Below are 24,970 nucleotides of genomic sequence, written 5' to 3' on the forward strand. Positions count from 1 at the left end.
GGCTTTATTTTTGAAAATATTGGCGCTAGTCGTGCTAGCTATGACCAGCTATCTAGCTATGTCCAAGTTACCCTAGCGAATGTAACTTTCCAATACGGGCTACTGGTGTACAATCAGAGAAAAACGGGTTACAGGAAATTAAAGATAACTGTTAATGACAAAAGGTAAGAAGTAACGCTAAGTTAATCGCACACGGTGAATTCAACATAAAGAAAACAACGCTAATTTACCGTTGGAAGTTGTGCGAGAGCTGTTAGCTAACAGCTATAATAAAAAATGCATCTTGGTCTAACGTTAGCTATTATAGCTAACAGCTACAGCCATTGTAGCTAACACGCTAGCCAACCCATGCCAAGTTTACGTTTTCAGGTTAGCTTTTAATTATATCGCATTTTAATGTGTGCTTGAATCAAAACAGTTTTGCTAACATGTAACGTTAGCTGAGTATCTTAACCAACAGTGAAACCTTTTGTGGCTTGAGAGTAACGTTAGTAATCACATTATTCATCAGGTTAACTGTTGGGTATGAATGTATTGTTATTACCGGTACATTTAACGTTACGTCTTGGATTTTATCCAGGTGATAACTGCCACTTAGCTACGATAACGTTAGTCTATTATTTTCATTGCAATGTGTCGCAACGGAGCATGACAATCATTTGTATTATCTGTGCGATGGTAGGGACGGTGTGCATAAAGATAATGCCAGTAGCATCAGTTTGCTTTTGCACATGTATACACTCAGTTACCAGGTTATTTGGTACGCTTGGCTAAAACCAGTGTATTTATACAACAGAACTTAAAATGTTTTCATCATATGCCAAACCTATTTAAAGCTATATCAAGGAAGATTGGCCAAATATTAGATCCTATTTGATATTAAAAAATGTACGTCTGTATAAAGCAAAACTACAGCCTCCAAATTACCATCAATTTGACTCAAGACATCTCTGAAACATTTTCAACAAAACTAAATGTCCTTCATGAGATTATAGTTTATTGCAGGGCTGTTGTTTTCAAATGCATCTCCCAGCCCTCATACAGGACATCCATGGTTTAACTAGCCTATATTAATGTTATCTTACCCTCTACTGACAAAATTTTTAAACAATGCTCTGCTCAACACGTACCAAAAGAACATTTTACAATAAGACTTTGAATTCACTCTGATTTGAAAGCATATCAATTATTATCTGCAACGTCATCGAGGATACGCTGAGACAAAAATTCTAGGGAAGCTCGTGAAACTTTTTAGATTAATTCAGTCTGGTAAACGTTATTTATATAGCCCATGATCACTAATTTGATTCAATGGCTTTACAATCTGTACAGCATATGACAGCATATGATCCTCAGACCCTCGAAGTGCTGTCTTCTGTCCATTTCCGCTGTTTCTATTTGTATGATTGTTTGAGCATATTGGTAAAAATGACACTGATGATTTTGATTTGTAATGTGGAAAATCTAGTTAACCTTTTTGTTTCTTATTTTGCAGAAACGCTTCAATCACTGCAGAAGGACCAAAATGGCAAGTGACGTGTGCAGCCACGTAAAGGTGGTTGTTCGAGTGAGGCCAATTAACGAGAGGGAGAAGCGCGAAAACTATCGAAATGTGGTCCAGGTTGTTGACAACCACATGCTAATATTTGACCCCAAGGAAGAGGATACAACATCATGTTTTGGGTCACAAAGGGAACGAAACAGAAATGTCAACAAGAAGGCTAACAAAGACCTTAAGTTTGTTTTTGACCATGTCTTCGGTGAGAACTCTACCCAAGATGACATCTTTGAGAGCACCACTAAAGGAGTGTTGGACAGTGTGATGAATGGATTTAACTGCACAGGTAACAAATTCATGTGTAAAAGATGTATAGGAACAGATAGCATCTTGGTCTACAGAAAGGAGAGATTATGTGACACTTTACATTATCTTTTTATTGCTAAATACTCCTTTCGAGAGGCTGAGCACTGACTATATACACACTGCTCTGCCTGACTATTGTGATTGAAGCTGTGGATGTGGTTATATAAATGGTGTTATGGGTATGGCTATAGTAGCTATATTGTGACTGCACTTTACTGTTTCCATCAACATTACCCAAGAAAGCATGTTAAGGCACACCAGGTTTTGAGCCTGCGCTGCTTCTATCAGATATGACTGATGTGTTCCCAATAAACCACAGGAGTTCAAGAATACAGTAGCTCACGTATTACAAAGTAATGGAAAACTTAAAGCAAGGGAACATATAATTCATTGCAAGGTATTGTGAGGGAAGTCAAAAGTACTTCATGAAAGAAAAGTCCCTCCATGACCCATCGGGGGCTCTGTAATAAAATGAGCTAATCTGCCGTGGCAGTAAACGTATTGGATTTTTGACTGCCTCTCTTCAACCCCTGCATGAGCAAATACTGAAGTTCAAATGCAGTTATGAGCCACTCCAGCACCAAGTAAGAGCCGTGTTTTTTCTCAACATGGCTTGCTGACTCATGCTGCTGTATCATTAATTGAAACTGCTGGCTGCTCTTAATTTACTTTGTCTGCTCCAAGGTTCACTTGCTGGCCACTAGCTCACAACAATGTGCAGTACCAGTGTTTTAAATCAGCACAAATGGGAAATTTTGACGGCTAGTGTACCCGCTGTAAACAGGACCCGAAACAAATATGGCTTTAGAGCAGGGGTCTCAAACCCGCGAATCCGCCAGCACAAAAAAAAAAAAAAAACATATATATATATATTTTTTTTAGTTAGACTTGATAATAAAAATATCCCCATAGTCAAAATTATGAGATAGAAAGTCATAACTATGATAGAAAGTCATAATTCTGAGATAGAAAGTCAAAACTATGATAGAAAGACAAAATGATGAGATACTTAAACACAGAAGCAGCTCTTTGGCTGGTTACTGTACATTTGAAATGGAAATGTATTGTGAGTACATTGAAGACTACTTCAAACGTGGCTTTAAAAACACATGAAATACTTCATGTGGGATTGTGCAAACGCACCCTTGAAAGGATTTTAAGCATTGAACAAAGTTATTGTAATAACTTGTGTTTGATATTTGTCTTTGCTATTTTCTTTAATAGTTTGATCTTTGATAGAGTAATGTGGGTTTCTTAACCCTAAATTAAAAGGATTTAAGTTGTAATAACAGAAATGTGCTTCAATATATGTTTACATTTATATAACTACATGTACAATATTTTTACACTTGAATAAACAATAATCAAATGCAGAGACAGTTATTTACCAATATGTTAGGAGTAGTTACATTTACACAGTCTTACATTTACAACCGGCCCTTTGAGGCCGACCGTGATGCTGAAGTGGCCCGGAGTGAAAATGAGTTTGAGACCCCTGCTTTAGAGAGTCATCATTGATCCATTGAAAGATGCCTAGAGCAGCGAAAACTCTTGATCCTGTTGAACAATATTCACTCTGTTGGCAGTTTATTAGGCACACCTAGCTACAACTAATGTCGTCTAATACAGCAGTCCTGCAGTAAATCCTCCCGTCATGAATTTTATAATGCTCAGCTTCTGTTGAAGAGGCCTTAATTCAAATCTACCATCATTTTGTAGGTTGTAGTTGGTGGTGCTGTTGAACTTATACAGATGGGTGTTTCTGTTATTAAGCCTAATAAGCCTAACCTCATTGATATAAATGAGGGGGATGAAATAACAGAAGCACCTTTCCGTGTCCAGCAATACAATTCAACGGTGATCATACGGTCGAAGCAACTCCTCTATAAAACAGTTTCAACAAAAACTAAGTATTCTAACCCTCATGAAGGTAGCATTTATCGTAAGATGTGTGTATTACACTGCATTGGTGTACCAAATAAACTTGCAACTGAGTTTATACTGGATGCAGAATGCTAACGAGTTCAAAGCATGTCTTTTAGTTGGTGCTTTGGCAGTATTGCATACTGTAAGCCCACTTTCAAATGTAGGCTGATTGGAACATCACTTACATTTTTCACATTACGATTTGTGGTTACGCTCCATCCAACGTAAGTTTGATGTTCTAGTTGTTGCGATAAGCATTTATTTCTTATATAAATGTTTTACTTCATTTAAATTTGTCTTTCACCTGCAGTGTTCGCCTACGGTGCTACTGGAGCAGGCAAGACGCATACTATGTTAGGCTCTCAAAATGAGCCTGGGGTCATGTACCGCACCATGACAGAGCTGTTCAAACGCATGGATGAGGCCAAGGAGGAGAAAGAGTTTGCTGTTGCTTTCTCATATCTTGAGGTGAATATTTGTTTGTTTTTGTTCTCTGTGTCAGTGCAGAACCTGTTCTTATTTTGTGTCAAAGTGATTCTCAGACTTAGACTCCTTTCCCGTACAAAGCCTCCCTTCACCCACAAAATGACACGAAATGTTTGTATGTCTATTTCTCACCCCGTGATACCTTGAATTCTTTTAGAATTTCAGAACGTTTCTTTGTTTATCTCGCATGCCTCCACGTTGAACGAAGATGAAGATGAATTGAAGTACGGTGCTATTTAAAACACTTCTGCATAAACAATCTCATGTGCAAGTCCAGGCGAGTCAGAAATGTTTTAAATAGTACGGTTTCAGCGAAACTCCATGTGTTTGGAAAGTACTGAGCATTCAACTGGAAAAGTTAAACTTGGATTATAATGCACGACGTGTGTGAGAGTTTGCCAACAGATTTTTTGATATAGTTGTTAAAAGCGGATCCTATTTACTTGAATTCATCAAGATTTTTCTCAGTTTTTTCATCTTCACTCACTTTGGAGGCATGCGAGAAAAACTAATTTATTCTAAAAGAATTCAAGGCAACATGTGGGGAGTAATTAATATACAAATGGTAATGTTGTGGGTAAAGTATTCCTTGAACCAAATCATACATTTCTGTCTTGACTGACCTCTCGGGGTGGTTTTGATGAGATTGCAGCTGTTTGCAGTTATATTTGTTGTTTGTTTACAGGTTTACAATGAACAAATCAGAGACTTGTTGGCTAATGTCGGCCCTCTTGCAGTCAGAGAGGACAGCTCTAAAGGAGTGGTTGTTCAAGGCCTCTCGCTGCATCAGGTCAGTAGCAGCAAATATATCCTACATACTCCCCCATGGCATCATGGTGTGTATTAACGGTAAATACTGGTGTCATTGCAAAGTCTATTTATTAAAACCCATTTAGGTTTCCCTCAATTGCTTTTGCAATACATAATGTCATGTTTTTAAATCGAAAATCATATTTCTCAGAGTAGATGACAGTAAATGTGATGTTCTATTTAATGTTGGGCATCCTCGCTGTTCTGTAGCTGTGGGGATTTATTGGGTCACGCCACATCCACGTATTTTCTTTGCTTTTCCTATACAGCCCAAATCTGCAGCGCACATTCTTGAGGCTTTGGATTCTGGCAATCGCAACCGGACACAGCACCCCACTGACATGAATGCCACCTCTTCCCGGTCCCATGCTGTATTTCAGGTATTTCAGTGGTAGTGGGCCGTTACTGACATCTTCATCTTATAAGACGATCATTATTTGAAGTATCTTGTTTCACGACAATCATCGAACATTGCACCACCGTTTGCTTCTTGATGGTCTTGAATTCAAAGTTTTGTATTATTTTCTTCAGATATATTTAAGACAGCAGGACAAAACCGCCAACCTCAATCCTAATGTCTGCGTTGCCAAAATGAGCCTGATCGATCTGGCCGGCTCAGAGAGAGCCAGCGCCACCAACGCCAAAGGTGCACGTCTGCGGGAAGGCGCTAACATCAATCGCTCACTTCTTGCCCTGGGAAATGTTATCAATGCACTTGCTGACCCAAAGGTGAGTTTATATTACCCCGTGTATACTGTAGATAACATGCAGTGTTGTAAAAAACAATGTGGAAAATGCGGTCTCTTTTTAAATATACAAGTGTTTAACATTTTCGGTTTGCTGGGACCCCGTCTGTCAGATGTCTCAGTGACAGCTGGAGGTTAAGATTAGTGATCTGTTCACAAAGGAGTTAACATTCAAACAGTGTTGTGGGCCTGGTTTTGTAACACTTTTGGATGCACAGAAGACACCTCCTGGTTAGCGAAGGCAGCTGTGCACAGCAGCATCTGTCAGACTGTCGAAAGTGAACAAAGTGTTTGGTTAGCTTGGTAACAAAAGACTTGCTACTTTGTGAATCACTGCCAAACAAAAGTTGGAATAATGATTTGTTTAGAAAGTTTTTAAATAATGTTACACGGTGCTTTACAAATAACGTAAAGTTGAGCGAGATTCTACAGTTTAAACCAATAAAGGGAATCAAATACACACAAAAATTTAACAAATGAATCACTTAATTAAAGAGGACAAACGGAAGACACAGTCTGTTTGCTGATATATAGTTTAGTTGTTGCTGCATTTTAGATTCTGAGTAGTCTGTATTGATAAATTGTATAATTTGGTTGTGGCATTGTTAGATATTCACTCTGTCGCCAACTACAGATGTTGATGCCACATTTACAGACAATCTGACAAAGAATGTCACAGTCACGACACATTAAGAAATAGATTACATCTAGTTCTGTACAGACGGTGCACAACTACAGTGAATGTGCTTCAACTATGTTTTGTATTTCGTACTGTTTTTATGCTTGTATATGGTCAGCAAACCATCTGTGCAATTTTGCATTGTCTCTATTATTATTGTGGTTATAGGTATAAGTTATAAGTTAAGCACAAGCCTCCATATATAAAACGCAGAGCCTGGGAAGTCGCAAGTCAACTGAGTATTTGGGTATTATTTCATTCCAGTTGCATACATTAACCTGCCAAGCAGTCTTCTCATTTTACACACCGGTCTCGAGGGATGAGGCACAAGCAGGCCACATGCATTCAGGAAGTGCTGTGCAAATGTACCGCGTCCATGTTGAAATGTGATCCTTCTTCAACAGGTTACTTAATTCTTGCGTTAGAACTGTGTCCAGTGAGTATTATACCCTGCTCACCATTCTTTGGTGTTGCCGTCATGGACGTAGTTTGATCTGGTCCACTTACAATGCCCACCACAAATCCCCTCTCCTATCCCCATGATTATTGGTGCTGCAGTGTTTACTGTTGGCAGACAAGGAATTCATGTTGTGGCCATTGTTTACAGGAAAGAATGTCCCCACTTGTGTCTGGGCTGACATGCCATTCGTTTGAGTGAAGAAGAATGCCCGCTACTTCTGTTTGGGCTGTTCAGTATGTCATCCTCATGCTATGCTGCACAGAGGTTTTTGTTGTATGTTGTTTGCCTTAAGGCGATGTCCAAAGCAATGCAGACACATTTGACGCTGCGTCCTTTCTCCCCATCTTGGCCATCCATCCACACAAGGCCAGTGTTTGCCACCAACAAAAAAGGGGGCTTTCTACAAATGTTGTCCGAAGTGGATACATTTTCAGACGTCAGCATCCTTGAAGTATTGTCAAAGCCACCGTTTGGTAACTTTAATAAAAACAACTTTCTGTCATTTTTGCTCAGACTGTCACAATATCCTACATGAGACAGATTATCTGTGGAATTACTCTTAACCGTGGTTGACTAATAGCATTTACAGATTGTGTTCAAATTACCGTTTGCTCTTGCAGTTGTTTGATAACAGAAAGACATTGGGACTTGAATTTTGTATTATGTGGTCTGTTATGATGAAAAACAATGTGAGTGATCCTGGAGAGTAGAAGGTGATGGAACGAAGCACCACATTGTCTGCATCACCAGGCATAGCCCCTTGTCACTGGGTTCCTTTTGAAGCCAGCACTTGTTTTTCACGGTTGTTTTACACCCCCCGTTCACACTAGTGCCGCTCCCTCCATTCACCTGCAATTTCACATTGAACCTGTGACCGATTCAATATGATTGACCAAACTAATGGAGTTAAACAATTGAGTTCACTTTTAGAATGAGTTTGGATGCCTGTGCTCGTGTTCTTATTAAAAAGGTGATTTTTTGTTTTGTTTTTTCAAATTGGCCCAGCTATCCTGAAACTCCCTGGACCTGACAAGAACTATAACTAAGGTCTTTGAATCCAGATGTAGGCGCAGCTGCTAACCCCAAAAGAGATTATTTTACACTCCTTTGTTACTTAACTTTAATGTGACTTTCTGCAATCCCAGTACCCACGAGATTGTGACTCACCTAAGCAGCTGTAGTCTATCTAATGCCATTGTTAAAGACTGAGCTGTTTTCACAAACCAGCTGCACAAAGACTTCAGACCAGTGCTGTGGATGGCTGATCCTTGTTTTAACCCTAAAATGAACGCTCCATAGTGAATTTTGCTACCCGTTAGGTTTATTGGTCCCCACCAAATAGTGTAATATGACTAAGCGTCTCTTGCTGAGCTTGTCCAGATGGAGAATGCATATTGAGGCGCACCCCATATTTGTGTGTCATGGTTGACTGAACTGAATTGAAATCACCAATCCTGTTGTTGTTCATTTCAAACTTTCATTTGTTGAGTAAGTAAACTCGATAGTTGTTTTTTTGATTTTCTGAGCTGCTTGTTTGTGTACACCTTTGTCATCAAAAATGGTCTTATTACTTTGGGCAAATGTTGTCTTTTTCTTCTTTGTTTTAGAGTAGGAAAACTCATATACCGTACAGGGACAGCAAGCTGACGCGGCTGCTTAAAGACTCCTTGGGGGGCAACTGCAGGACGGTTATGATTGCCAATGTTAGCCCCTCTTCCCAGTCATACGATGACATCCACAATACACTGAAGTATGCCAACAGGGCCAAGGAGATTAAGTCCTCGGTGAGTATTAAAGTTATTATATTGTTTTTAAATTGTCAATTGTTATAAATAATGTGATACTTGAGCTATAGATGTATGAATTCCTCTTTAATCATTCAATTTTTCTCTCTTCCCTTAACTTTCAGCTGAAAAGTAACGTAGTAAGCCTGGACAGCCACATTGGCCAGTATGCAGTGATATGTGAGAAGCAACGGCAAGAGGTACTATGAAACAACAACACTACCCTGCTTCATTCTTTAGGGGGAAAAAACTGAAAATATTTTTCTCATTTGAACAGTCGGTGGTTAAATTCTGACTATTTCAATGTTCTGTTCTCTAAAGATTCTACAATTGAAGAAAAAGCTGACAGAATATGAGAAGAACACATCGGCTTCTGACACGATCTCATCTCAGAAACAGGCAGAGTTCAAAAGGTAAGCACGTAAATAATTGTCATTCAGATTGTAACCCGAGACATCTCGGAGGTTGTTTCTTTATGTGTAGTAAACTCTGTTGTTGTCGACATTGTGATTGGAATACACACGCTGATTGCAGGCAGTGGAAGATGAAATTAGCCACGATGGTCGAGGTCGTTCAATCAAATATGCTGTTCCAATAGACTTGTATTTTTTAATGTTTCTTTATTTATTCATTGTCATTTATGACACAATCAATATTCCAAACATACATTTTATTATCATTGAGCCTTCTATTGTATTACCTCAGCAAGTCCCTATAGCAAGCATATTAGTTTGCAAAGGAGCAGTGGCTCTTCTCCAATCTCTGACTTTTGTCACTCCCAAAAACAACTCCTTCTAGCAGAGTGTAGTGACTTCAGCCTTGGAGGTGCGAGATGCTCTCTGCTCCGAGGCTGCACCTAAAATATTCATGGTGACCGATAATGTTCTCTATGATAAATTGATAATTATGGGGAGAAACTAAAACACTCTTGTCTCTGAAAATGGTTTGGTTGTGTTTGGATAGCCTGCTTTCACCCTTTACTTTTATAAACAAAATCCCAAAGTTCAAATGTAGTTTTCAACCAGGAGCAGCACTTTGAAGGTGAGGTGCACCAGCAAAATGTTGCTAAAATAGAAGCAAAGCAACTTGTTCTTACCCAAGGCAACTCCCTTTGATCGGTAGCTCACAGTGTCTGTGTGGATCTCTTTAGTTGAAAATGCCAACTGCTGTTTATTTATTTGTTTGTGCTGCCTTGTGCACAAACTCTCAACACAATGTATTAGTGGTGTTTTTGACAGCTGACTTACCCAGAGCGCATTGAAAACAACGTTTTCAGAATTGGTGATCCAATGCGACTTCTGCTAAACAGCTTGTTTGTCTTACTTCTATGAAATGCGATGCCACGAAATGGCCACTTCAACCTCCTGGAAAACAGTGTATCATCATAACAATCGAATGTCCCTCTTTGCCAATCTCTTTCAAAGGGAACTAATGCTAATACTGTTTCATTTCAGTTTTTATATTGCGTTATTGTTTTGGGATGCAATATCATACAAGTACCTGAGTAAGATAATACAGGAAGACTTTTTTGACTTTTTTTTACACAACCAGCCCTAACCTACACTGCATAGAGCAGCCAGATACAAAAAGTGTGTCGTAATTAATAAAGTTTTAAAGACAAATTCATGGTAAAGAAAGCAGTATTCTGTTTTTAAATTTAAAACGTATAGGACTGAGTACTGCTGGTTTTCAATCTAGCTATCTAGTCAGGGACTATTTTACTCCTTGGATTAAAGAACATCTGTGCTCTGAAGCCCAAGAATCAAGATTGAAAAATGCTGGCACAGTTTTAATATTTTGGGGGGGGGGGGGGGGGGGGCAACTTCATTTCCTTTTTATACCTGCCACAAACATACAGTTGGTACCTCTGTGTATAAAAGAATACTAGTGTTTTATATAGCTTCGACAATCAACATTAGTTTAACTATCTTTTGTTTTAAATGTGGAGTTTTCATTTGATACGGACAGCTGTGCAGAACATTCATTTTAATTCAACTAATATCTACACAATGATTTCTTTTACATAAATCCGATTAACCACATCCCATCGATTCATCTTTAAGGCACACAGTGGCATTTGTTGGGGTATTTGGGCGGGGGACATGGAAAAGCTGAATGAGTCTCACTCCGACACATTTCATTCACTGGCATCAGAATTCACAACTCGCACAGAGAGAGGCTCTGAATAGAGGCTGCACGCTTCTCACACTATTAAAAATTCAGCAGTCTAGCAAGGCCACGACGTCTCCTACGTCACCGGAGTTACATTGAAGAGTGCAGTCACATTTCAGCGACAGCTCTCCAGTCCTTATTTACCTGCATGCCTCTCCTGTCTCTCCTACTGCTTTAACTCAACCAGACAGCCAAATGCATCCAATCTTCAAATCACCGCATCTCTGCTCCAAGAATACATTTATACATCATATGGCTAAGAATATATTTCTGGCTTAGTATGAACAGAACTGGCATGTAGTTGAAGCTCTTGATTATATGAAAAGATTAACAGCATCATGGAGAATACTTGTATTAGCCATGCAAGCATTTGATGAAATAGTACATTTTGATATTAGCATTATTAGCTGTATTACTGTATTTAAACTGGCTTTGACGTGTTTATAAAACGTTTGAATATCTCATGGGCTTTAGTGTGTTAAATACTCGGGACAAGTGGTCCGTAAGAGCTTTTGGCACAGCCATTAATATAAATGTGCTCCTTACATGTGGCACACCAGCTTCTAATCACATCCTGCTTGAATCCCTGGGATGATGGCGATGTTTTATTGGATTGCATTATACTAAGAGGTGTTTCTAATATTCTGTCCCATGTATTTGAATCAAAGTGGATTAAAAAAAAAACACCTTTCAATAACCTACAGTCCAAAGCAACACTACAGCCGCAAAAATGACCGGAGTTCAATGAAGGCCAATCTGACAGTACCAGCTAAAACTGAGCCTTACAGTTGCACAAAGACACCGTTTATCAAGGCTATTGTAATCAATTAACTAGATGCTATTTCTGTTTGCATATATTGCATGTTCCTTGAATTGCAAAGAAGTTGAGACTAGAATGTTGAGACTAGAATGACTTTGAAGAATTTGTTTTAATGAAATGAATGTGCCAAAGTGATTTTAGACTACTTTTAAATCACTTTTCTTACCTCTCTCTCTCTCTCTCTCTCTCTCTCTCTCTCTCTCTCTCTCTCTCTCTCTCTCTCTCTCTCTCTCTCTCTCTCTCTCTCTCTCTCTCTCTCTCTCTCTCTCTCTCTCTCTAGGGTGTCAGAATCTCTCCAGCGAATCTTCTCGGACCGGACCCAAATCAGGAAAGAGCAGCTGGATCTGGAGAGACAACTGAAGGAGAATGAGCTGCGCCAGCGGTACACTGAGGCGGACAACCTGCAGGTCCAATGTTTCTGTGCCAAGGAAAAGACTGAGAAGGTAGCTGATGCTTACGCTGCTATCCACAGAGTCCATCATCCCCGCAGAAAATCAGCTGCTGAGTCATCATTTCACTTCTCTGTTCTCTATAGTTGTCTTAGCCTCTCATTTACACCACTGCAAGACAGGGTCACTGCTCCCTGGCTCCTCTTTGCCATTTGAGCCCCGGTGTTAGTCCCAGCTGTAAATGCCATTGAAAGTATAAAAAGTGAATTATTAGTACCAAACTTTGCAGAATTGTTCACTGTCTTGCAATACAAACGAAACTGTGGGAGCGTTTACCAGAGAGTGTGGCTGAATCATCGGTCTGCATTTCAAAACAATTATTTAAAAAAGGTTACAGTAGTTGTAAGTTACAAGTAATTGATTCACATTAAATTCTCAAACAATATACAGCAAATGCTTCATATTTTTAAATTCATTAATATTGCTTGACTGGAGCTTGGTGGCATATTGTTGTTAGCAGCTATAATTATTGTTATTTAGACCACATACTTAATAGTGTGTTATACTAATGCTCGCTCAAACAATTCATGATATCACCAAAATGGCTTTCGTTGTTGTCGCTTTTAACAGGCTACTTGTAAGCACGAGCGGAAGATTGCCAGCTTACGCACTCGGCAGCAACACATTCACAAACGTTTGAAAGAGACCGAAACACGTTTCCTGGACAACGACGGCTTGCTTCATCGCGTCGAGAATGAGATTAAGCTGCTGAAGTCGGACGTTCAGACCTCAGAGGTACGTAGAACTAATTGACTCTCACATTTACTGGTGCTGAAAAACAGCTGAGCGATTGACTGGCAAATATTTGTTTTGTTGTGACTAAAGTATATTATTGACATTTCACACTTTGTTTAAACGGATAGAATTGCTTGAATGTTAAGTGTGATCTATATCTTTGATTATAACACGTGTGTAACCACAGTGCTTCGAGCCGCGTTTATATGAATTCCAACCGCACTTGAGACCGACATTGGTGATGGAGTGCATGAATTTCTGTCAGACTTTGGACAATAGATCGGTAGAGGTGAACAGTGAGTATAACTCGTTACTAAAATGACATAACTTGCGGACAGGATGAAATATTTTGAGTTAATGTATGAAGACAAACGAGCATGATTGGACACAGAGAAAAACTTCACAATGTGGGTTACATCCTTCAAAACTTATCGCTTGGTGTTTTTTGTTTGTTTATTTTGGAAGGTAGTCTGTGTGCTGGTGTCGTGACTGTCTTTGTTTTCTTCCCATCTGTTCTCCTAGTAATTAGAACCGTGCTCATTTTATTTCTCCGGCTCACTCGTGGATCACTGAAGAGAATAAATCAATACCCTTTACTCATCCCTCACACAGCAGCCAGTTACCTAAAACCATGCCCATGTTATTTTTTTCTTCTTTATCCTTTCTTCCAGGAACTGACCCAGAACTATGACGCACCCACCGGTCAAATGTTCTCTCCGCTGTTGTTTCGTAGTTTCTTTACGTCAGAGTTCTTTCCCTTTTTTTCCCCCTCCTCTCCCTTATCCTGAGCAGATAGCTTTTCTGGTGAAAACAGAACTTTGCATCTTCTCTCGATAGTATCTTGACCTCGAACCACCTATCGTTTCTTCTAATTCTGCCCAGCAGGGTGCTAATTCAATATGCTGTTATGTTAGAATGCTTATTGCCTCATCGTTTATGCTCTCTGAACTACGTAATTCATCTGTGTTGTTCAGGTTTTAGATAAGAGCCTACATTGCCACAGACTGGAGTTGCAGGTTAATGACCTCAAACAACACATTAAGCAGATGGTCGAGCTAACTGCACTGCAGGATCAGGAGAACAAGCGTATGCAGAAGTAGGTTGACAATACTAACAACCAATTCAGTGTAGCTGAAGATACTGCACCTCATCTCTCAAGAAATATCTCAACAATATTTTTCCATTGCATTTCAGAATGGTGAACATCTTGTTGCCAGCTTATAGTCGGCACTACTCTGCGTTGCGGGGGGCCGGGCAGGTCACCGCTGCAGATGAGATGGAGAACCATGAACTAGAGCAGCTTGTGTTGAGGGAGAGAGGCGTGGTCTGGGCCGACCAGGAAGGGGTGTGGATCGGAGAGGGCTCGCAGGAGACGAATGAGGTGGACCGCAGCGAGTTGGCACCTGTCCTGTTTTTCTCACATCTGCTATACCACCAGAGTAGCCCCTGCAGTAAGTCATCATCCTCTTATCGTTCATTCTTCTGTTGGTTATTGAGCATACTTTTACGTGGATTCAATTTGGATAGAATTACAAAACTATTGAAGGTTAGAAAATATGGTAGAGCTAATTATGAGTATTTACATTATCAATTAATATGGGTTTAGATTAATCCATGAGTTGGTCAGTCTAGAAAGTATAAGAAGGTGAAAAATGCCCATCACACAGTCTCAAAACTCAAAGTATTACATTTATAAGGATTTCTTTAAAAAAAGAGAAAAGCAAGAAATGATTTTAGTCTGAACATGTACTGCCATACAGCCTGAATGGGAAGATGCCATTTTTGCTTCATCAATTCATAAAGACCTGACCACATGACCGCAAAATACTGGAAAAACCAAAACATTCGATGTTGCAGTAATTGGTGATTGCTTATGATAAAGACAACGATTTAGAAAATGCCCATTGAATGTTATGTTAACAGAAACTGAGATCATGCACCACGGCTCCAACGTAAATTATTTGAGAATAGTCAAAAATATATCAAAGGCCATTCATCCCTCTGACATGCAGAATCTCAGCAGATACTTTTTTATGTAAATATATTTACGTGAAGTTATATTTGGGCTTGATCGGCTTCCCACGCGGACTGGATACAAATGGAAAATGACAGAAAAAGTCAAATGTCCGTTAGCTGAGAGCAAACTGCAATGCTATCATCAAAGCTCCACTAAACGGATGCCATTGCCATCTGAAAGGGTTAAGTAATATTCAGGATCGTATAACGTTCAGATGGACGAGACTATTTTGAATATGCTGCTCCCAGTTAGGTTGTGGCAAGCGCGTTGAACACAGCCCCGCCCCACAGTGTCACGTCCCACTGTCGCACATGCAGGTTACGTGACTGTGTCTTAAGTGTCTGAAACTCCAAACACACATGAATCGTAACCCGTGGAGCACAGGCTGCTTTTTCTTTAAAACAATAATTACACAGTTGTAGCAAAAACTTGTTTGCACATAGTTAAAATGAAAATTTGGACAATGAACCAAAGCTGGGTAACAACAATCAATTCCTATGATAAAGTCTTATCATTAGAGAGACATTAAACTCTGCACCTGTCCCTCAGTTCCACTGCTGGCTCGATTCAAACTGTATTACATTCAGTACTTCTATGAAACTGTTTTTGTGGAATTCCAACTAAACTTATTGTCAGTCGGTCAAAGAATGACATGTCCTGAATAAAGATGTTAGTGTCAGCCTCCTGTGGATCATGGAATACAGCTTGAATGATTAAAACATGTTTGTTTGAGACCCAAAACACTCCAGGTTCACTTGAGCTTTGGGCAATTCATTATAAATGACAGCTGTTTCTTCTGGCTTCACGTCTGGCCCACAATGCACTGTGCATCATGCGTGGGATTTTGTGTGAGATTTGATGTTCTTTGTGCAACAGCCAGATTGACTCTTTCTAAAAAAGAAATCGACAGTAGACACAATGAAATGTGTGTAATGATAGTGTTGGAAAGTGGTGTTTCACCTTGGTAGTGTTTCACATTGTTGCCAGAAAGCAACACATTTAATAGCATTTTCAGTGAATTCCTTTGACTGACTTTGGAACTCCAAGAAATAAAAGTAAGCGAGCACTTTTTAGACATTTGGTAACGATGTAACATTTTTAATTGAAGAAAACCACTTGGGGCTTGCAGAAGTTGTTGTTGTAATTGCAATGATGCGTTGATGTTGCGTCTCCTTGAACCTCTTTATGATTTCTGAATTCTCAGGTGCAGAGGGCCGTACGAAAAGAACATCACTGTGCAATGCTGCTCCATCACCCAAAGGTAAACCTGCTCTCCTCTCTCCCCCGTCATGCTAACATACTGTAGTCATTAATCTAAAACGCCTGCATGCCTGTTAATCCCCCCTCCCCCTCAATCATTCACATCTCCCCATGTCAGCTTTCACTCAATCCATCACACTTGCCCAAACACACTTTAAGAGATGCTGCTGCATTTTATGAAAGCAGAACGCACATGCCATAAAGTTGTGTTTTTAATGTGCCATATAAATGCTCAATTCTTTTGGGTTCGCCTAAATTTCCACTTGCCGTGTTGCTTGTTTTTAGCAGTTTAAGTAAAAGTACTTGTTGGGAGTAGTAAAATAAACAATAAAAGTCAGACATGTAATATAATTAGATTTATAGCTGTGCTGCAGACATTCTGTCTTGGCCAAAACATGAATAATGAAACGATGTGAATACTCACAACCAGTTTTATAGAGGGAAAACTGTACACATGGACCCTTTGGGGAAATGTAACACGAAAACCTTTGTGAAATATTGCAGTTCAAATTGGCTGTAATGATATTTACTGCAGGTGGTCTACATTTCACTGAAACCTATTGTGGGAAATTTAACTTTTGAAGAAAATACTCTTGCCAGATGACCAGAGTTCCGTGAATGGAAATGAAACATGAAAGCACGAGGGAGTTTGTCACCACTGCTATTAAATCTCTTTGCAAGTTATTATATAAAAAAGAATCTGTTTGCCTGTCTGTTGGACCCTTCTCTCTATGTCAAGCCAGTTGCTTTAGAGTTGGTTTTTGTTCTCCCCATTTGGTCATTCATTGTAATTTTCTCATATTTTAACTTTTCTTTGCCAAAACATCTATCGCCGTCTTTCCGCGCGTGTCAACACCTCCACACACTAATGGTATCACTATGGTAAGCGTTAACATTGTAGCACAAAAACTTGTATCACTAAACTTTAACTTTATTCAACATTTGACACGCCCAAAATAAAACATTGGGTGGATTTGGTATTTGAGAAACACTAATTAGTACTTTTTACCTTCCACTAATATAATGATGCTTAAATAATACCTATTATTAACCAAGGGCATAAAAATGATCTAATCTGCAACCTTTAAGATACCTAAAGTAACTCATAAAATGTACCTTCTGCAATAGTTGACACAGCTGAACAGTAATTTCGCTCAATATACCAGACACGAAAAGATGTCTGTTGACATTGTGTCAATAATGTCTACATCATACATACAGCAGCACCTTTAACAAACAATGACTTGTCCAGACATTCGTCCTATATTAACACAACATGCATGCAAACCATGCCTTGTGTAGGCTTTATCATAATGAATTACCATAAAGTGCAATAAGTGTAATTTATTTAGCCTTTAAAAAGTGTCTTTGCATCACTATGTTCCCATAATTCAGATCATATTTCTACTGTTTCAATCATAACTCTGTTCTTCTATTCTCTGGCTCACACTTGCATTTTTGAAAAGCACCATGTCCATCTTAATGTCAGAGCTACCACTCGCGCATGCATGTAGTATATACACACGCACATACATACAACAGCTTCATATGTGTTGTGCAGCATTATCAGCTGTTCTATGTGGTCAATTATTGACAAAATGGTACACATCTGAAACAACACGGCTGTTTTGATGAATAACGCTTTTACATAGCATCCAGACAAACTGCTCTGATCTTATCCTGATGCTGTTTGGCAGTCCCTTACTGCTTCCTCAGCTCTTAATGGTAGTCACTGCAGCATGTTATGAGAAATAGCTCCACCCTGCAGTTTGCCAAGCCAATCAAATTTCCTTGGTTTTAGAGAGGGTTGAGGTTTTGAAAGAGCATTAACTCTTTGAGCACTGCTTAACAATAGCAAATCACACCGAAGTAATCACTTGGAAGGAACACAATTCAGTGTTGTTTTAAAACGTGTCCACACATGCATTTTATTAATAGCTTCATGATTTTTCATTCAGCTGCCTCCTTTCTGCTGTTCTTTTTATATTTCAATTGAATCCTCAACCTCTCACTTCTCGTATCTATTCTTTCCTCCTTAGATGTCTTGCTGTCCCTTTTGCTTCAAACGTCCATGAGTCTGGCTTTTTCCTCCATTCTGCCTCTCTTTCCCTCCTACCCTGAAATGTTTTTCTCTGTCTGTCTAGCATCTAACCCTCCCAATCCCTCTTGAGCTTCATTCATGAAAATGCAGATCCACAGCAGGGCAGGAAAAAACGTCAACAGACGTAAGCTCCCCTGCTCCACCAACCAGAAAAGGCGCACTATAAAAAACAGGCAGCAGCAACCAGGCGACCCTAATTCAGCGCAGCCTCTACCAAAAATAGCAACTCATGCATGTATTAATCCCCTACAAGCCAAAAATATGTGATTGAAGGAACTCTGCTGCCATTTACTGCTAGGGGCAACTCCTCTGCCACAGAAAAGGGCTATTTGTCATCGTCTCCTCACTCGGTGTTCTGTCTGAGGTCTGACTCACATTTGCTAAATATTGCATTTTGATATTTGAGGTAATGTCTAAGTCAGTCATTCACCTTTTCATTTAGTGCTCTTACTTCCTTTATGTGCTGGCATTTTTCCTTTTTAGCCCCCTCCCTAACCCCCACTCCACGCCAGCAGGAAATGCCATAAGCATAATGTGATGCAGACACGAGGTTTAACCTCATTCTGCGCCGCAACTTGTGCAAGCTTTTGTTGCTGCTGTTTTTAAATGAAGCAAGACAATGTGGCAAAAAGTTGCTGGATACAATTTCTCATATCAATCAGTATTTTAATACACATTGGTATATATACTTTGGTAATCCTGTTTTAGTGTTTAAGATTAGTAATGCTGAATAAACCACAGGGTTCATTGTCCCGGCTCCATTCTGACATTGTAAAGTTTATATGTGCAAGGAGGGCACTGTAATGTTTAAATGCCTTGTCCCATGCATAATATCTCCCGATCACATTCTGATGCAATTTAAGGGAATAATCCATCGCATTTCTCTGTTGGGACATGTTTTAATTTGCACTGTTTAGCCGAAGGCTGGCACTTCAGTGCTTATGACTGATTTAGTATGGGGGACGGCATCGTTTTGGGAGGGGTGTGTTTAGTGTTGCCATGCTTACTTTTTAAAGGGGTTTGCTTTCACTTTCAAAGCCCTTCGCTGTAACAATGCATCGATGTACTTCAAAGATGGCTTGTTACGGATGCTGGCATCTGCAAAGACGTCTTGAAACGATGTCTGTTGCATAGCTGATCGTTCCGTCAGCAGGCATTTTAGTCACGAAGTCACATGGTGACGTTGCTGCCATACCACGTCCTATGTCATGTGATATTCTGATCAGCAAGCACAAACATGCAACATTTGGACCCATAAACACTGGATGCACACATTGGTTTGCAGAGGTAATATTTTAATCAAAGGAAGTGAATACGGGATACAGAAAGCAGATTACTGGGACGTTCCCCTTTCAATCTACTGTAGAGTTCTCCGTCCCATTTGATTCTCGTCTGTAATGTTCAGTTATTTGCTTTTTGATAAGGATCCTCGTAATTCTGTTATGAAACTAGCTGTGCCGAAACAGTTCCTTGTTAAAGCCCGTGTATTCTCACATCCTAAGTATTAAACATTCTTGACTAGCAGAGTTAAAGTTTTGATCAGGTTTGATTGAAGTGCCGGACTTATGCAAAGAACCCACAACTTCCATCGGGTTTTGATTCAAATCTTGCTGAGCCCTGATTGGTGCATGAACGTATGTGACATGACCCCTTCTGCTCTAAACCAGCGGGAAGAGTACAGAAAGAAACATAAATACAGAAGTCTCTAATGTAGAATATCCAAAACTGTTCTGGCTTTGGCAGAAGAAGTTGTGGTTCTGTTGGACCACATCACTAATAGTAGGACGTTGTTTTCAGGGCCTTTACCCTGTCACAGTGCTGAGCAGCTTTCTTTATACTCCCTTTATGACTATGTTCATCTTTCATAGGTTGTTCATCGGGTTGCATGGATTTAGGTGCGTTGTCAGTTAGGTTGAATAAATGTTATTGCTGCGTTGTTTAATTCCTATGAACTGCAAATTATTTTTTGTTTTGTGTATAGGTGAAGGAAAACAGACTGATATGAAACTGGAACCACGTCCCAGAATGCCAATTCGGAGAAATTTGTCTGCGTCACTGCCACAGCAAAGCCCCCGGACCGTTGCCGCGGCCCAAGTGTTTGAGGAGGGCATATTCCCACTCCAGTGCACACCAGAGCCTTCACTAAAGACTGTTTGGGCCATGCCACAGAGCTCCTCCAGCGCCATGGATCCCAACATGACATTTGAAGTTCTGGACAATGATGAACAAACTGCAAGTAATGCCACGATTACAATTAGCAGTGGTAGCCGCTGTCCAGCATCAACGTCAACAGACTTCTCTGGTCCCAGCCAACTGCTCCATCCTCCCGAGGCCGATGACGGAAACCTGATTCCTACTAAAAAGTGAGAAAATATCCAAAACTTTTCTTTTGACTTGAGGATGTTTAACAGTGTATATGGTCATTTAGACACACTTCACATGATTTCAGAAGATATTTTCTGCCTTCTGAAAGTCAATTAGATAACAAATCAATTTTCAGGCTGGCTTGTAATGTGGACGAGAGTCCTCTTGACTCTAAACATGCAGTATGTTGGTTCTGTTGGCAGTCCATATGGTGATTAACACATTAAAGTAGTCGTAAACGAATGCATCAATACACCCACACACCGCCTACTGCACTCCTGTGGTCCCTCTAAAATGTTCTGCTACAATAGTGCTCACTTCTCTAAACAGGAACATTTGGAAGACCAAAACAGAACATCTCAATCAAATTGTTGACATTTATTTTTATCAGTCAAGTTCAGAAGGAAATATGCAGCAGCTGCCATGATGTATCAAAACAATTTGTCACATTTTCTTGCCTCCTGTTCACCAAACAATTTATCTGAACATGCTTTTATCAAGAATCGTGTGCATAGTTCCATTTTTTATGTCTATGTAATGGCAAAAAAACTATTACACAATATTGTTTCCGGGTATGTCACTACAGGCACCCAGTTTGTAATACTGCAAGTATCCCAATACTTTCATCAGTTGGCTATAGGCTCAATTACCATTGTTTGGGGATAGATGGTGACTAAACAGGCATTTATTTATTTGAAAATCCTCCAGATTGCGTCTTTAAATGTTTTAACAAGAATATCAAACACAAATGATGAATGTCATGAACGCTCTGTTGTTGAGTTTAAAACTCATCCCCTCTTCTTTTTCTTGGTGTTTCTAAAGAAATTGGTACGGATGAAAAAAACACTCCATATGTCACCCATGCTTATCTTGTTAAAATGTCTTAACTTAAAAAACTGTTGAGTGTTCAAGCCTTTTTAAACCCGGACAGTTCTTGTACCACACATTATGAATTAACCATTATTCCCCGAAAGCATAAATTATCAAATTTGTAAGCAAGCCTAGTTGCAATAAACAGAAAATCGCATTAAGAACAAAATCTTCATAAAAACATTCTTAAAAATGGGTTCAGAGGGAATAAACAGTTCCATAAAATGTTTAAAACCAATCTGAAACATGTCCCCCTAGCTGCCCACTGAACGTTTCATAGCAACTGAAGGATTCTGTGTAAAAGACGCTCGGTGCGGATGGCAACGAAACCATTCAGAAGTGATAAATCCCCCAAACCTTATTCAAAACAAGACAAAGACTGGAGGGCAAACAGTATACGAATTCTCACCAGCAGCAAGTTTCCAGACTGGAACATTGGGCCCAGAGGCTTAAGTCAGCTAAGAAGGGGCAAACAGAAGAGGAAACATTTTGAAGCCACAGCATCAGACAGGGTTTGTGTCAGTGAATAATGCTCCAAGCAGATGAGCCCCCACATTAACACATTGACCGTGTATTAGTTTATGTTACTAACAAGCCTAAAAATCAAAACGCATCACCTCAATCAAGGAAATGGCAGTTGCTTGGCAACATTTGTGGAGTTGTTCTTCCACTCGTGCTAAAGATCGGGGGCTGATCCAGACTTCATGAGAGCACTTAGCACTTGGCTACTAAGTTGTCCTGCAACAGACGGGTCAAATCTCAAAGGACAACTATTCTATTTGGTTAGCAAGAAAAAGCTTTAACTTTTTGTAAATATTTGTCGGTACAGTGCTAACTGCGTGAACGATGAAGGCAAATTTAGCTAACTTTGTGCATTAGTTCTACTCTGGCAGCGGTACATAAGGGGTTTCTGCAACTACGAGGTGGGTTAGTGGCAGTTCTCTGGGCTGGGTTCATGTGAGGTTTAGTGGACAGGGACACGAGGGAGAAAAAGTTTTACATTTATTCTCTAAATCTGATTCTTGATGTATTTTATGTTGTAGAAAAAAATGTTTAAATCTCTTAACCTTATGTTAACCACAGACCTCCTTTCAGGTGTTTAGCCAAAAAAAAACATTCTATTTTAGACGGGGGAACCGGAAGTGCAAACTCATTTCCGGGCTTTAGCACTCATTCCTGCAACTCTCTGTACATCCATGGTTCGTGTGCGGTTACGGCATTTAAAGTTTGACATCCAAAATGGCAGAAACGGAAAAACACCTCGTCCTCCCCGCCTCTGTGATGCTACTTCGCAGGGAGTAGAGCGTGTGGCAGCCCCCCCCCCCCCAATGATTGATGGCTGTAAATTGACATTGTATGGACCCAGTAGTAGAGGTGAAATGCCGCCTTCTGGGGCGACCGTGGCTCACTGGGTTAAGAGGGTCGTCTGGGAACCGGAAGGTCAACGGTTCGATCCCCGACTGGGACGTGTCACGTGTCGAAGTGTACCTGAGCAATACACTGAACCCCCGGCTCCCCGGGCGCTGATCACTGGCAGCCCACTGCTCCCTATATACAGGGATGGGTCAAATGCAGAGATACATTTCGTGTATGTGTAAAAATATATATGACAATAAAAATGGTTTCTTCTTTCTTTCTTCTTTCTTTCTTTTCTTCTTCTTCTTCTGTTATTTTTGGCGGCGTGTGGCCCGGTATTGAACATCGTACCTTTAAACCTTACATCAGCATGTATGGACCTGCTAGGGGATTGTGAGATTACATGGGGTTAAAATATGTCAAATATATCTTCTAAAACAGGAACACCCAACATTCATCTACACATTTTGTAACTGCAGGTGCCATGAGGAAATAAAATGCCACAAATTAATTTGACAGACCACAACATTTGCATATCCCCCCACCCCTGAACCCCTGAAGTGCATTGCAACAAAGCATCAAATATCAAGAGTTGAGATTTGTATACACATCGCTTTTGCAATACAACACAAGCAAAATGATAAGTTATAAGCTGTTATGATTTTGAATATAAAGGGAAATGTTCCTTATGTGAAGTCCAAACTGTGGCGACGTGATGGTAACGTGAACTTCTGCTCTGTAGACAACCGATCTCGTCTTTACAAGACTTGAGACAAGCCCACCGGACCTACATGGCCATGACGTCTGCTGCGCAAGGGAAGCGTAAAGTTACCTGGTAATGTGCCTCTGCCTTTTTCCTCTTATGTTCATGTAAATCAGCTTATTCATACCAGCAGCGGATGAAACACTCTGCTTCAACAAATGTATAATTGCTTGCAGCTGGACTGAAGCTGGTCAAAACGGTCACCAAAATAACAATTCATAGCCAGTTCTGAGTATTATTATGATTATTGTGAAGGAATCCAGTTATTAATGTTGTGATTGATTACTCTATTGCATTCACTGTACCAGCATCCAAGAAGAGTTAACACAGGGTGTCTCTGCACCAAAGCGCATGAAGAAGGACCCCTCGGTGGCCCCCAGGCCGCTCAGAGTGTGTCGTTTTGCTGGTAAGTGACAACACAGACAAACGCAGCTAAAAGAAACCGACCGGATATTTAGCAATATAAGATGATTGTCCGATGAAATTTTCATTCGAACAAACCCGAATGTGATTTGTTTTGTTTTTTCACTGTGGTGAGTTGTAACCAGAACTATTTAGCCTCTTTATGTAGATGTGTTCATTCTTGCTACTAATGCTGGTTTACTTTGGTGTCTGTGCCCAGGTTCAGAGGAGAACAAGCCTCGGAGAGTTGTGAGGGATCTTCTTGACCCTCAGAAATCAAAGTCCCTTTTTTATAAATCGTCCCAACAGTTAAAACGAGCGGCCAAATAAATGTAAAGCAACATGGTGTTTGAATCGCACCGGTTTGCGTTTATGAACACCCTTCTCCAACCGCGTTCATCTTTTCAAAACATTTTCTCAAAACCTAAAACAAAGTGTTTCCATTGTGTAGGTTTCTCCAACCGAAATGAAAATGTAACGAGACGAAATGTAATATAAGTTGCACTATTTAGTTTTTGTCTTCGATCTAGCCTCGCACTGCAGTGAAACTTTACTTGACTTGTTCATAAACATTGTTTAGGACATCTGTATAGATTACAGTTGAAGGATCCATTTTCTAATCATTTCTAAACCTTCTTTTAGATTTGAACATGTTGAAACACTCGTGTTCACACTGACATCAAGAATAAAAACATGTACTGTGGCTGTTTTGTGGTTTACACACGTTATGTATTTTCCACTATTCTTTAAAAAGTGATGGGTTATACATTACCTCAAATGGACGTATGGCTGCAAAAAACTGAAACTGCTCTACACTGAGCCGTTTGTATTTTGTGTATTTTGTATCCCTTTTTTTAATCCTGTACAGTTCGTAACATAGGGTAATAGATATTTCATAATAAAAGT

The 24,970-nt window shown here is 39.8% G+C and overlaps 1 protein-coding gene across 1 annotated transcript; it reads left to right on the plus strand.

Moving 5' to 3' along the window:
* The first annotated feature begins 45 nt into the window (after positions 1 to 45).
* kif18a (kinesin family member 18A) lies at positions 46 to 24,934 on the plus strand. Its single transcript, XM_079283130.1, has 18 exons — positions 46 to 164; positions 1,496 to 1,844; positions 4,101 to 4,258; positions 4,962 to 5,066; positions 5,356 to 5,466; positions 5,618 to 5,815; positions 8,579 to 8,755; positions 8,881 to 8,955; positions 9,077 to 9,168; positions 12,028 to 12,190; positions 12,767 to 12,931; positions 13,906 to 14,027; positions 14,126 to 14,382; positions 16,153 to 16,209; positions 20,291 to 20,672; positions 23,642 to 23,734; positions 23,971 to 24,068; positions 24,285 to 24,934. Exons 2-18 carry the CDS (start codon positions 1,526 to 1,528, stop codon positions 24,392 to 24,394), a joined length of 2,682 nt encoding a protein of 893 aa, XP_079139256.1. The 5' UTR covers positions 46 to 164; positions 1,496 to 1,525; the 3' UTR covers positions 24,395 to 24,934.
* The last annotated feature ends 36 nt before the right edge of the window (positions 24,935 to 24,970 follow it).

This window comes from Melanostigma gelatinosum, assembly GCF_949748355.1.
Source record: "Melanostigma gelatinosum genome assembly, chromosome: 2".
Taxonomy (NCBI): Eukaryota; Metazoa; Chordata; class Actinopteri; order Perciformes; family Zoarcidae; genus Melanostigma; species Melanostigma gelatinosum.